This window comes from Nicotiana tomentosiformis, chromosome 3 (genome assembly GCF_000390325.3).
Source record: "Nicotiana tomentosiformis chromosome 3, ASM39032v3, whole genome shotgun sequence".
NCBI classification, from domain to species: domain Eukaryota; kingdom Viridiplantae; phylum Streptophyta; class Magnoliopsida; order Solanales; family Solanaceae; genus Nicotiana; species Nicotiana tomentosiformis.
The window spans coordinates 141,258,215-141,273,066 of NC_090814.1; the positions used below are offsets into that span (position 1 = coordinate 141,258,215).

At 34.2% G+C, this 14,852-nt stretch overlaps 1 protein-coding gene, 1 long non-coding RNA gene and 1 other non-coding gene across 5 annotated transcripts; all 3 read left to right on the forward strand.

Annotated features, from left to right (window-relative positions):
• Window positions 1-4,077: 4,077 nt before the first annotated feature.
• Window positions 4,078-6,131, forward strand: LOC104091455 (uncharacterized). 2 transcript variants are annotated; one of them, XR_011415036.1, is made up of 4 exons: window positions 4,078-4,213; window positions 4,318-4,425; window positions 5,636-5,690; window positions 5,766-6,131. It is a non-coding gene; the product is annotated as an uncharacterized protein (transcript). The 2 variants fall into 2 exon arrangements; XR_001968316.3 differs by lacking the exon at window positions 5,636-5,690.
• On the forward strand, window positions 4,432-5,576 carry LOC138907239 (uncharacterized). The gene is made up of 2 exons (XR_011415037.1): window positions 4,432-5,396; window positions 5,435-5,576. It is a non-coding gene; the product is annotated as an uncharacterized lncRNA (long non-coding RNA).
• Window positions 6,132-6,789: 658 nt separating the features above from the next.
• Window positions 6,790-9,393, forward strand: LOC104091454 (uncharacterized). Of its 2 annotated transcripts, none has more exons than XM_033654874.2 (6): window positions 6,790-7,239; window positions 7,454-7,616; window positions 7,966-8,059; window positions 8,208-8,407; window positions 8,706-8,818; window positions 8,900-9,393. In XM_033654874.2, exons 1-6 carry the CDS (start codon window positions 7,180-7,182, stop codon window positions 8,981-8,983), a joined length of 714 nt encoding a protein of 237 aa, XP_033510765.1. In that variant the 5' UTR covers window positions 6,790-7,179; the 3' UTR covers window positions 8,984-9,393. The 2 variants fall into 2 exon arrangements, with proteins under 2 accessions (XP_033510765.1, XP_070052668.1); XM_070196567.1 differs by having other exon boundaries at window positions 6,791-7,239; window positions 8,903-9,392.
• Window positions 9,394-14,852: the final 5,459 nt, after the last annotated feature.

The window sequence follows — 14,852 nt, forward strand, 5'->3', positions numbered from 1 at the left end:
CCCATGCGCACGAAACAAATTAGGAATTTTTTCTTTCCTATACAATATTTGAAACTTATTTACTAAAATTATCTATAATTAGTATATTACCCGTCCTAAATAAAATTTTCTCTCATTTATATACAATTCATTATTAGTGCCTTAAATTAAGAGATTTAGTTACACCATTTTTCTTTTCTTTTTTTCCTCTCCTCCCCTCAATTTCCCTATTCTCTTCTACCTCTCTCCACCCAAAATTCCATATTCTTGATTGATCTCGCTAAATCGTTGAAAAGGAAAAGCAACAGTATGCGTCGTAGGCAAATACTTTCCTCTTTATTTCTTTCTTATTAGTTAACTAGTGCCTACAAACAGACGAAATCACTGCTGTCAAGATTCCATCTTTGTCCCTCATCATTCAATAAATCCTTTTTTTTTTGTTTCTTACATATGTTGTTCAGATAATCATAGAAGGTACAATTCTTCTAAGAATATGAAGGACCCAACAATAGCTATGTACCCAACCTGAATTACAGTGGTGAATATCGCAAACATGACATATATATATCAATGATCTCGAGATTAGTTGGAGTTGAAGCGTAAGTAGAACAGAGAAATGATAAATTTATATGGTACAACGGCATAAAAATTAAAAATTAAATTTCGTATAAATTTGATATATTTACGACATCATATAAACTAAAAATAAATGTTATACAACTAATTATATATTATACAACTTATTTATAACTTATCTACAACTTTCATATATACTAAAAATAAATTTCAGACAACTAATTATACAGTATACACTTATTTACAACTAATCTACAACTTTCATAGATTATTTTTATTTGTTAAAATACATCAACAACATCATACAACTTAAATATAATTTTCATACAGATTTTATACAATATATCTTTTGTAAAATAAATTTTATACAACTAATTATACAATATACAACTTATTTATAACTTATCTACAACTTTCATACATACTAAACATAAATTTCATACAACTAATTATACAATATACACTTATTTACAACTAATCTACAACTTTCATACTTTATTTTTACTTGTTAAAATACATCTACAACATCATACAACTTAAATATAATTTTCATACAAATTTTATACAATATGTCTTTTGTATATTTTGTATCTGATTTGTATATATTTTGTATGTGGTGTGTGCTTCTTCCTCTCTAAAATTCCAATCAAAACTTTCTCTCTTAATACAATTTTGATAAATATCAACAACTTTATGTAAAAAAGATAGTATTGCTCACTTAAATACAAATTTTATACAACGATTCATATATTATACAACTATTTTTCAACTTTCATACAACATTCAAATAAATAAATATATATATATATATATATAACTACAACATAATACAATTTACATACAATTATACTACAATTTTGTAAGTATATTGTATGTCATGTGTTCTTCTTCTTCTTCTTCTTCTTCTTCTTCTTCTTCTTCTTCTTCTTCGAGTTTCAATCTGAAATTCCGCCAAAATCAAGTCTAATATTCACCAAACACCCTCAAAATTAAGATATAAAATCCAAAAAATATTTCTAATTGTTTGCAACAACACCCAATCCAAATAAATAATGGTTTTTGAAAACCCAAATTCGAATTCAAAGCAGCTTTTTAATGATTGTCAATGGTGGAGAGTCAAACACCTTCAAAAAATATTGATTGACAATTTCAGTTTGAACATCAATTGTGCAACATGAAAAAAAATTGCTAAGTTAAAACTCTATAATAAAACGATTAAAATCCATTGATGGATTCTATTAAAAATATATACAACATAAAAGGATAAAAAATAGAGAACAAAGAATGATAGATTGAGAGACAGAGAGAGACGGAGAGAGAGTGAGCGCAGGAGAGAGAGAGAGAGAGCGAAGGAGGGAAAGAGAATAAGGATGAGAAATAATTGATTCCTTATTCAATTCCTCGTATAAAGGGATATTCATTTAATTCCTAAAATGTATATAATTGGTAAATTATGCATGCCTATACAATTAAACTGAAACTTAAGTAAGGAGGATAATAAAGTTTCAAATAGTGTATAGGAAAGTAAAAATACCAAAAAATTACCCGCCACTACCCATTACCTTTCCCCCTATCCATTATTTTTAATATCCAGCCAAATGAAGCCAATTCAAACTACTATAAATCAAGTCAATTCAAGACAAGTCAATTCAAGCCAAATCAAATCAAGTCAAGCCAAGCCAAGTCAAGCTAAAATGGGTAAAAAAAAAAAGTTGGGATGAGTGGGTAGGTAGGGGCAATTAGTTTTAAGGGGAAAAGACCAAATATACCTCATCTACTTTCATATATTGTTTATGTTTAACCTCTGTTATACTATCAGACCAAATTTACCCCTATTGTTATACTATCAGGCCAAATTTACCCCTACAATCAATAAACTTTTAAAAATACTCTTTGATATGTTAAGTAATCCAAAATCTCCCAAATTCCATTTATTTAAATCACTTGTTGTTCTTCTTGGTCCACTATTTTTTAAATAATTGACATTTGCATGCTCTCTGAATTAGAGGGGAAAAAATAAGAGAAAAAAATATTAAATAATACAATCGAATAAATAAAGTACAGTAAATTAAAAAGTCTAAATTATGTAGTTTTACTAAATTCTAAAAGTATTTACAACATCTCAATTTTAATGAATTCGTTGCGCCAAATGTATGGAGACTTTGCAAGTATTAGTGATTGAAGTTGAAGTTTCTCGGAGATTTCATATTGTCTAATTCAACTTTGCTTTAATTAAATGCCTACACATTGTGCACTCTTAAGTTAGTCGATCGAACTCTATATTAACCAGGCAATGACAAAATATATTTGAATATACATGTACATACATAATGATTAGCTGCATATAATACACAATAAATAGACCCATTAAATTTTACGGTGTGTATATAATTAAAAGTAAATAAAATTATAAACCAATTTTATTTATTACAAGAAGAGAAATTGGTGCATTGGTAATTTAAAAAAATATGAATAATTTGTATAGTCTAGTAACTTAATTATTCACATCAATAGTAATTTTTGAAAATAATGGAGCAAGAAGAACAACAAGTGATTTAATAAAAAGAATTCGGGAGATTTTGGATTACTTAACAGATCAAGGGGTATTTTTAAAAGTTTGCTGATTGTAGGGGTAAATTTGGTCCGATAGTATAATGGTATAAGTAAATTTGGTCTAATAGTATAACAGATGTTAAATATAGACAATATATGAAAATAGATGGATATATTTGACCATTTTCCCTAGTTTTAATTAGGTAGGTATATATTGTAACTAGTTTTCAAATGAATAGAAATGATAATTAATTTAAGCTCAACGGGTGTTTTAAGTAAATTGCTCTATAAATCTTCCTACGTCGTTTGAGAATTGAGCCAAAAAAATGGGCTGATAACCAATCTATATGCCCTTTTCTTGAAACAAAACAAACAGAAAAACCCTAGAAAATAACACTCCTATTTATTGCGGAAAGGGGGAAAATATTAAAAAATAATAAAAAGGTAAACTATCGGTCCATCGAACAATTCATCAACCTCAGCTAATAAAACCCTCTCGTCTTCCGCCCACAGACGGATTAGCAGTTCCATTGTCAGAGGTAGGGGAAAATCTTGCTTTTGTGTTTCAGAAATATTTCCACTTCTAAGTTCTAACCATTCCAAATCTTTTTTTCTTTATTGGAGGTAAAGTTGCAAGTATCCCAAATTGTACCAACGTCTTTGGTCTAATTACGACAAATACTTTCCCGTCGTCGCTGCTACCGGTACAGGTTCGTAAATTATTGACCTATTATGGTCCTATTTACTGATCGTTAGAAGAAACAGTTGGTATATTTTCCCCTGCTGCAACTACATTGCACTTATTTTGACTAACTTGATAGGTGGTCCATTGGCCCATTCTACTAGATTGGTAAAAGCTAAAAACTGAGAATGTTCTATGGAGCTGCATTTTGTGGATGTTCTATTTTCAGCTATATTTTTTAATGCATCACAGTTAATAGTATTTATATTTTTTAACAATCTCAGAGTTAGGATTCGCGGAACAAAGGGAAGAGTCAATGACGACGCCGATGAGATCGCCGAGATGGGGTTATGTTCGAATAATAACTGGAACCATTCTTGGAGGCATACTTGGATTCTATGCTATGCATCGTGCTGAACTCAAGTACAAGGTTTTCTGTTCTTCTTCGTTTTATATGTTCAATACTTCAATTATTTTGAAGCATAAGCACAATTATCTGTCTAAATCACTGTAATTTATGATTGTAGGAAATGTGGAATGAGAGATTGAAGAAATATGAAGAGGAGCTCAAAATGAAGCAAAGTACGGAGACGCATGCCCCAACTGAGTTGTCAGGAGACCCTCTTCCGAGATAGGTACTATTTAAATACCTACCTCCTAATCTTTTCATTTTCTGTTGCTTATAGCTTAGATAAAGTTAGGAAATTTCAAGCTTCTGGAGCTTACGAAATCTGTAGTACAATGACTTTAGGATACACTGTTTGGACAGTCATACTTCTGAAGTTAGGGCTTGATCAGCAGAAAGTTTGACGATTGTGAACTACTCCGACCCTGGTAAAAGAACCAACAGGATGAGTAAGTGCAGGCTCATGTTAATCTCAGTAAACGGATTCTCTTTTGTGTGTTAGGTTTTTGTGGCCAGCATAGTCTTTTGGTTCAAGATCCAGGAAAGAAAAGCTTTTCGGCCTCACATTTACTCGGCCTCAACTAGGTGGTATCCACTAGTTGAGAATAGGTTTTAGACTTGGTAGAGAACTATCAATATTATTATCACTATTATTTATATATATATATTTATCTTATTTTCGTTCACTTTTATTTTATTTTGGTAATGATGATAATATGAGTATAGCTTAATGAAAGAAGTGAGGATTCATATTGGCGACTCTAACTTGTTCGGGATTGAGGTGTAGTAGTAATTGTTGTTGTTGTTGTTTACATGGCCAGACACTCATTGTCAGTCTCATTCACTAACATTATGTAATAGTTAGACACTATCTACACAAACACACATTATTTTATTTGCAAGGAAAAAGAAATGCTTCTTACATCATTTCTTCCAGGGATATTTCCAAAAGAAATCACGACTTAAAACCTTTGACTGAAGTTAATTGGTGAATGGGTGCGTCAATTGATTTAAGTTTCATTATTTTCCCCTTAAATGTGTGGTATTCATCTTATATGAGTTTTTCTTCTGGATGAACTCTACTTATTAAAGGGAATAAATATTCATGTCATTTTTGTGTAAAGTACCTGGGATGGGAAGGAGATGAAGTAGAGTAGAAATGGGGAAAGAGAACAAGAGGAGGATGATAATAAATCAGGAGTCAGGATATTGATAAAATGAAGAAAGTAAAAGTAAAGTAAGGTCCCTTCCAAATTCCTTTGATTAGTTTCCAAATTATCTTACTTCTGAAAAACATTTCTGTGATTTTCATGTAACTCATCTCCTTTCCAATTACTCGTAAATGTAAAATCATTGTATTGATTTAAATCTAATCCAAAACTACTTGAAATGCTAGCATCTCCATCTAAATCCTTTTTTTCCAACTGGAAATTGCTTAGGAAGAAAGCTGAGTGTGTTTGCTTTTAGCCTTGCCTTCCCTAGCTAGTAGCCCAGGTCATTTTTCTCGCTTCAAATTGTTAGTTGCAGTTAGCTGTCTTTGTTGTTGATTGATGGAAATGACTGGTGCAGGTATGCAAATCTTTGTGTAATTTTTCAAAGGCGTGATTCGAGTTTCAACCTCAGCTGTTGTTTGTATCTCTGAAGAGGTAGATAGGGAAAAGCAGAGATGGTTGCTGCTATCATGTGAAGAGATGATCATAGAGAACACCCCCCCCCCCACCCCCCAACCACCACACACACACAGGGATGTGATTTTGTGATTTATATTATTTGAAGTGAGATCCTTGGAGAGGAAAATAACGTTTAACTTATTCTGCACCCCCACCCAAATTTTTCCAAGCCAACCTTTTTTCCCATGCATCTCCTCTTTTTTGCCCATGGATTGGCTTAAATTTAAGTGATAAGTGAAGTTTTGGGTTTTCTGCTTTGGTAGAAGTTGATTCAAATTTTCTATTTTACTTTCCTTTGATATGGCTAGACCATTCTTGTTCAATAGACAATCATTTAACTGTACTCTCATCAGTGTGCTCTTAAAACCTGTATTTTCTTGGTAAGAGAGAATCGCACAAATCATGTATCTCAAAGAGGCAAATTACCTTCAGATTTCTTATGCCTCTTTTTGTACATAAAATGCATGTGGTTCTTCCTTCTAATCACCAGGAAAACACAGCTTCATTTAAGTGACATGGAATAATTTTGAAAGCTGAAATTATAGCCAAAGAGGAGGGAGAGTATGGTCATGATAACCTGTAAAAAAAGCGAGTTAAATCTTCATTGATTGTTGTTGTCCAATCAGCCAATTGTGATTTATGTTCAAAGGTCCAAAGCTATTTTTTGTTCAGAGGGCTACTTTAAATGCAAAAATCAGGACTAGCGGATGGAAGTAATTATCCTCTAAAAAGATTGTAACTCTTATTCAATTTTACATGTCAAAATCAACACGTAGGTATAGTTATCAATTTATAATACCAAAAGCAACACAAAAGCTTTATCCTCACAATCCTACAGCTTGTATAATTATTATAGTATATATCATTTAGTTTTGCAGTTTTACTTGACCAAATACTTTAAAAATGAGCTAAAAGAATAAAGAAAATATATACTCTTGGAAAATACTTTCATAGAAAATGTTTTCTTTTGTACCAAATGCAATAGCATACATATATGCGCCCCCAAATTATGTTTTATTGCTGATTTCGTAGCAGCTTATAAAGGGAAAACCGGTTAATTTAATACTGCCTATTGGAGTAGGAGTAGTATAATTTTTTTTATCATCGACACTTTACATTCCTTGAATCATGACACAAATAGGGGGGAACGAAGTGCATATGACATTTAGTGAAGGGGAAAAGTGTCCTAACGAAATATTAGGAGTCAAATTTTGAATCTCGAAAAATCCGTAGCTTACAGCTTCCTCTCGTAAAAGCGCGGCAAACTAAGAGAGGTTCCACATAACACAAAGGAAGGAGCGAGAACTGAAGCAATGGAAGACTCGGGTGCAATTCTGTGTCAGATCTCTTCGCTCAAGAATATGCTTGATCAGGTGCTTCCACGCAGTTTTATCTCATTCACTGTGTGTGTTTGTGTGTGTAAAACTGTAAATATATATATATATATATATATATATATATATATATATATATATTGTATATTTGTGTATTTATCTGTGTGTGTAATTGTATATTTGTGTATGTCTGTGTGTGTGATAGGTGAATCACATGGTTTAAATTAGCTTATATTGTTGGAATTTCATTCAGGTGAACGAAGAAATTGAGGCGAACATTCAGGCAACGAGAGAGATTGAATCACAAATAGTGAAGTCTGCAGAAGTCGAAAGCGCGTTGGCTGCTCGAGAATCGGAGCTGATGAGAACTGCATATGCACTGCAATTTGAAATCGATGGCTTGATGAGAGTTTATGGTATTTGTGTTAAGAGTATAGAGGCTTTGCGTAGCATTTTAATCTGTTTCTTCTTTTTTGGTAATTTATTTTTTGTGTTCATCTGTCAATTACTTGCTTTCAGATTCTTTTTTTTAATTTTTTTATTTAAATTTATGCTAATATTACGATCCTCTGATTTACTGCCCTAAATATGAGCCTAAAACTAAATGTAGAACTTCCAATAGTATTAGTTGTTTTGGGGTTTAAACAATACATGAAACATATACATAAAACTTTTTCTAGGCTGTTTAAGTGGTTGTGAACTGATGATTGACTTTTATTCTCATTACTTTTCTATTTTCCTCTGAATTCTTGTCTTTGTTTTTAGCTGATTCAGAGACCTCTCTCAAACATTTGGACGAAAAGATTTGTTGTCTAAGAACGAGGCGCGATGAGATACTTATGAGTATGAATAACAGAAGGTGCTTTTCTTAAACTATGTGACACTTTATGTGTGGAAATGCAAACGACAAGAGTTTATATATCTTTAATAAGGGGCATCCTCTTTGTGACGACAAATTCCATATCTCAAGATAACTGTTAGTGAATCTTTAGCATTGACTTTTGCAGGGATGCATTCATGGCGTCGTGCCTGGCTTTTCAAAATGAAGTTTCTGTAAAAGATAATGATGAAGTATGCACTTTGCTAGCAGAGAAAGAGCTGCTACAGAATGAAGTTCATAGTTTAAACAAGAAAACCAAAGCATTGGAAAGTTCAACAGCAGCTTTTGTGGAAGAGGTTCTTGAAGATCTTCAGCACGCGACGTCTGGTAACTTTCTCTTCCTGTTAGTTACGCTTCTATCTTCTATCTTGGTATCATTTCTGTTTTTTTTTGTTGTTGTTCTATCCTTCATTTTGTGATATAATGTCAATAGCTCTTATAGCCTCTTCTTTCTTTTTCGTCTGGGCTTCTGTTTTACGTGTGAACAGCTTGAAATATCATTGCTCTATTTATCAACAACTCTGCAAGAACTTAAAATTGTGTATGCTTGGAAAAAGATACAACAAATGGTGTTTCATTTCAAACCCTTTGGTTGTTCTAAATTGGAATTTGATGTGAATCACAGCTTTAGACGTCGAAATAAGAAGTGGCAATATTGAGAATGAGAAACTGCTCAAAGATATTGACGAATTAAAGAGAACTTTGTCTTCACTTATGTTGGCCAGAACGCAGGAAATGGTAATCTTCCTCTGCTTTTCTTTCAAGCTTTCCGTTTAGTGCCATCTCTGACTCTTTTGTAATTTTGTCCCACATCCCTAGCAGGTGTCTGGAGCTGGTAATGTTTTAATCCGCTCCAGTGATAGTTGTTCAAGTCACTTGTATGCTGAAGTTAGCCGTACTTGAATCTATCAACAGATTACTTTCAATAATTCTAAAGCTTTCAGCTCCAAACTTTCATAGTAGTTAAATGTGAAATAATGCGTTTGACTCGTTGCTGCTAGATTTTCTAACACTTCTAGTTCTAGTTAAGAGTGTTCAAAGTAAAGCAGGTGAACATGTGAACGATCCAGTGAACAACTTATGTAATATGACCATTATTTTGTCAAATGGAGTCCATCTCACATAAGCATAAACATCTTTGCAAAGTGTAGGCTTTGTTGGCAATATTCTTTGGGACCCAAAAATATTGCATTGTGTGTTAGACATCATTTGCACAAGTTGTATCTCTTCTTTTACACCTAAGAGGTCAAGACTTTTTTGCCTATAAAAGGGAAGGTCATTAGTTCATTTTAGACACACCAACAAGACTTGAGTCTTTCATTTCTTGTTTCTTCCTTTATTAAGAGTGTTTTGTACGAGAGTTAAGTGTTGGGAAGCACTTGTGTGAACCCTTTCTTTGGAGTGATCTTGTGAGGTTATTCTCTTAGGGTATTTGGGATTAATTAGAGTGTTTACTCTAATTTTGTACTCTTATTGTTATAGTAAATTGCTCCTCTCCGCTTGTGGACGTAGGTCACTTTGACCGAACCACGTTATATTTGTGTCTTCTTTATCTACTTTAATTGTCGTTGTTATCAACTTCCATTGTCTTTGTTATTGTCATTATACCGTTGTTTGGTTAAATTTCGCACTACCCGGATTTCCGATCCTAACAAATTGGTATCAGAGCCGGATCTAACCGGGTTAGTTTCAATAGCCAAAATGACTCTAACAAAGACTTATGATGAGAAATTTGACCGAAGAGCAAACTTCGAAATGTGGCAATTAAAGATGGAAGCTATCCTAATTCAGGATGGCTTAGACTTGGCATTGCAAGGAAAGGAGAAGAAGCCGGATAAAATGACGGATGAGGAGTTTGCCATCATAGACAAAAAGGCAAAAGCAAGTATTATTTTAAATCTCTCAAATGAGGTTTTACGTGAAGTTTCTGTAGAAACCACAGCTAAAGGCATGTGGGAAAAATTGAAAACCTTATATATGAAGAGGACGGTGGAAAATAGACTTTACCTGAAGCAGAAGTTTTATACAATTCGTATGGGTGAAGGTACCTCTATTCTCTCTCATCTTGACACATTTGATTCCATTCTTATGAATTTGAGTAATATAGATGCTGAAATTAAAGATTAGGATCAAGCCGTGTTTCTGTTTTGTTCTCTACCCCCATCTTTTAAGCATATAAGAGATACTATGCTTTATGCAAAGGATAATACCTCTTATAAGGATATTAAATCTATCTTAAAATCAAAGGAACAAATAGATAGTGATATTACTGAAGAAGCTAGTGGAACTCAAGCGGAAGTTGGCTTGTTTGTTAGGGGCAACTCCGACTCCATATCCAGATACAATAATTTACAATGTCGCTATTGTCATAAGAAAGGTCACATTATCTCCGAATGCTATAAGCTGGAAAAATAAAGAAAAGCATAAGGAAAGAAAAAATGAGCACAAAAATACTGACACCGCCGAAGCTAGTGTAGCAACTGATGAGATTGAGGGAACTATATTTTTAGCAACTGAAACTAGTTTCAGATTAGACAATGAGTGGATTTTAGATTCCGGTTGTTCATATCATATGTGTCCTAGAAGGGACTTGTTTTCTACATATGATTCAGTTGCAGGTGGAGTTGTCCAATTGGGTAACAATGTTACTTGTAACGTTATTGGCAAAGGTACAATTCGGGTCAAAATGCATGATGATGTGGTGAGAACTCTCACCCATGTTAGATATGTTCCTGAGTTGAAGAAAAATCTCATATCTTTGGGCACTTTAGAATTCCTTGGGTGCAAATTCACTGGTGAAGGTGGAGTTCTGAAATTTTTTCAAGGTGCTCGTGTGATCATGAAAGCACACAGATCTGGTTCGTTGTATACTTTATTGGGCTCCACTGTTATAGGCCATACTACAGTTTCGGTATCAGACAACTTATCTGATTTTGATGGCATTAAATTTTGACATATGCCCATTGGGGCTTTTGCGGAGAAGGTGGAACAAATTTACTATATCATCCAAAATTAGGCCAATGTGGAAATTTGTAATATGACCATTATTTTGTCAAATGGAGTCCATCTCACATAAACATAAGAATCTTTGCAAAGTGTAGACTTTGTTGGCAATTCTTTGGGACCCAAAAATATTGCATTGTGTGTTAGACATCATTTGCACAAGTTGTATCTCTTCTTTTATACCTAAGAGGTCAAGATTTTTTTGCCTATAAAAGGGAAGGTCATTAGTTCATTTTAGACACACCAACAAGACTTGAGTCTTCATTTCTTGTTTCTTCCTTTCTTCCTTTATTAAGAGTGTTTTGTATGAGAGTTAAAGTGTTGGGAAGCACTTGTGTGAACCATTTCTTTGGAGTGATCTTGTGAGGTTATTCTCTTAGGGTATTTGGGATTAATTAGAGTGTTTACTCTAATTTTGTACTCTCTTTTGTACTCTTATTGTTATAGTAAATTGCTCCTCTCCACTTGTGGACGTAAGTCACTTTGACCGAACCACGTTAAATTTGTGTCTTCTTTATCTACTTTAATTGTCGTTGTTATCAACTTCCATTGTCTTTGTTATTGTCATTATACCGTTGGTTGGCTAAATTCTGCAATACCCGGGTTCCCGATCCTAATAGCTTAGTTTGATTATCATTGTTATGTTCTTTAGCACGTATATTTATAGATAATTGTAAATTTTTCTCAGGTGACCATATCAGTAACTACGTTTATTAGCATTCAGCAACACAAGGGTCGTGCACAATTCTCCTTATTTGTACTGTTCCACCATAACTCCAACCATCCCCCACCCCCTTATTCCCCACTCCCTCACCCTATAGTCTCAAGATGGTGTCGAGTACGAGTACAAATTAGAAAGAGGAACACTTGGCTCAAATTGAATCAGAAGTCATACTTTTGACAGCAGATGAGCTTTACATTCTCTAGCAGCTTAAGCGCCGATCTTTATAAATACGGGCCTCCGCCCACGTTGGGAATTAAATATCTATCAGGATTGTGGCACTTTGCAACGGGCATTTTTGATTAGCCAGATAAATGAGACTAGTTCCATCTATACTTCAACAAATGAGTGGTAGCATAGATGAGAGTATATATTATCTCTATGTAATTTAGGTATAAACTGTGTTTAAATACAACGACGACGACGACGACTCAATAAAATCTCATAAGTGGGGTCTGGGGAGGATTGTGTGTACGTAGACCTTACCCCTACCCCTATGGGGTAGAGAGGCTGTTTCCGATAGACCCTCGGCTCAATTGACGGAAAAGACGAGAAGAGACAATATATCAGTATCGTCAATAGAAATCATAAAAATAATAACAGCAACATAAGAACCAGAAAATAAATGACATACAGTAACAATAACCAGTAAATAAGGCACGGTACTATGAAAAGCGGAAGGATAGGGTGAACACAATAATCGTCTAGGAACAACCCTATCAAACTAGCTTCACCCCCGCTTCGAAGAAAATAATGCTCGACTACCTCCTAACCTGCAACCCTAACGTTCGACCTCCACACCTTCCTATCAAGGGTCATGTCCTCAGAAATCTGCAGTCATGTCATGTCCTGCCTGATCACCTCTTTCTAATACTTCTTAGGTCACCCTCTACCTCTTCTTGTACCCGCCAAAGCCAACCGTTCACACCTCCTCACCGGAGCATCAAGGCTTCTCCATCGTATGTGCCCGAACCATTTGAGTCTTGCCTCTCGCATCTTGTCATCCACACGAGTCAAGCCCACCTTCTGCCGAATATCGTCATTCCTAATCTTATCCATCTTAATGTGCCCGCACATCTCCTATACGGTGTGTGACGTCCTCATCGATCTCTCTGTCCCCCTGGATAACCGACCCAAAGTACCTGAAACTACCTCTCCTGGGGATGACCTGTGATCCAAGCCTCACGTCCCTGCCTACTTCACTCAACTCGGCGCTTAACTTGCACTCCAGATATTCTGTCTTAGTCCTGCTCAACTTGAAACCCTCAACTCAAGGGCATGCCTCCAAACCTCCAACCTCTTGTTAACACCGCCTCACGTCTTATCAATCAGAACTATGTCATCGGCGAATAATATACACCATGGCACCTCCCCTTGAATATGATTTCTCAGTGCATCCATCACCAAGGCATATAAAAACGGGCTAAGCACAATTCCTTTGTGTAACCCCATAACAACCGAAAAATGATCCGAGTCGCCTCCCACAGCCCTAACCTGAGTCTTAGCTCCATCATAAATGTCCTTGATCGCTCTAATGAATGCTATCGACACACTCTTTTCTTTCAGGCATCTCCAGAGAACCTTCCTAGGGACTTTGTGATACGCTTTCTCCGGGCCAATAAACACAACGTGCAAATCCTTCTAATTCCTATCCATGTACTGTTCCAATGTTCCACCAGCTTCCTAATAAGGTGGATAACTTCCACAGTCGAACGATCCGGCATGAATCCGAGCTTGTTTAAATAACCTTTTTAGAATGACGTCGACACGAGAAAAACACCTAAAGTATAATAGATGAGAGGCGCAATCAAAAAATAATCTGTTTCTGAATAAATAAATGACATATTGATTCATAAGATTGATGGAAGTTTGAATGTTTGAAAGAGATAATCTGATCTAACTCATAAGATACTTTGATGTAACTATTTTCTTTAACCTTTTTTTCTTGGTGGAAGAGTAGTATATTGTATTAAGTAGTATCATACCCAATTTATTATATGATAGATAATAAATTTATAATACCCAATTTATTTGCCTCCAAAACATTTAGGGGTCGTTTGGTTGTCGGTTAGAGTTATGCAGGTATTAGTTATACATGTATTAGTTATGCAGGTGTTAATTATGCAGGAATAAGTAATGCAAGGATTAGTTATACATGAATTAGTTACGCAAGGATTTTTTTTTTTTTGAATATTTGGTTTGTTGTATTAGAAATTGATATACATTATATAAATTTCAAAGTAAAATATTTATTTACTGATTTTGTCTCTAATAGATTGAGAAGAGGAAAAGCCTAACAGTGAGGCATCAATATCTCCATGCTTGTTCTCCAAAGGGTTTGATACAAATCAATCTATAGACGGAAGCCTTTATGTGTAAAATGATAGGGGCAAATTTATCATTTTAATATTTCATCCATGTATTACTAATACATGTATTAGTTATTTTATTTTCTACCCCGCATAAAATAATACACAGATTGACTCATAACTTATACATGTATTATTTATGTAGAATTGGAAAATGACAACCAAACACGGTATTAGTTATGCTGAATTTTGTACAAAATAACTAATGACTACCAAATATTGCATAAGTTATGTTGCCCCCAATACATAGATAACTTTTCTCCTAACCAGTTACCAAACGACCACTTAAGACAAACATAGAAATTAGAAGGGAACTACAAAATGTAATATATGAACAATAGTCCTCTGCATCTTACTACCATATATGACTAATTGATCTGTCAGTTCGTTTTGCTTCCAATAGTCATGTTCAATCAGTGGTTCTTTGAGCTATTTCACTAAGGACATGCAGTCATGAATAACATTAGAGTAATGTAAAATGATTACCTCTTTCAGTCATCTCCAATGACTCAAATGAGGTAATAGTGCTAATAATTATGCCATTTTAACTATAGTGAGTTATGCCATTTTAATTAGTAGTAGTTAAAATGGTTGTGAAGTGTCATTTCGTTGGAGGATGCCACTTTAGTTCTAAAGTAATCCAAGTTTGAAGTGTTTAAGTCTGACATGATCGGAAATT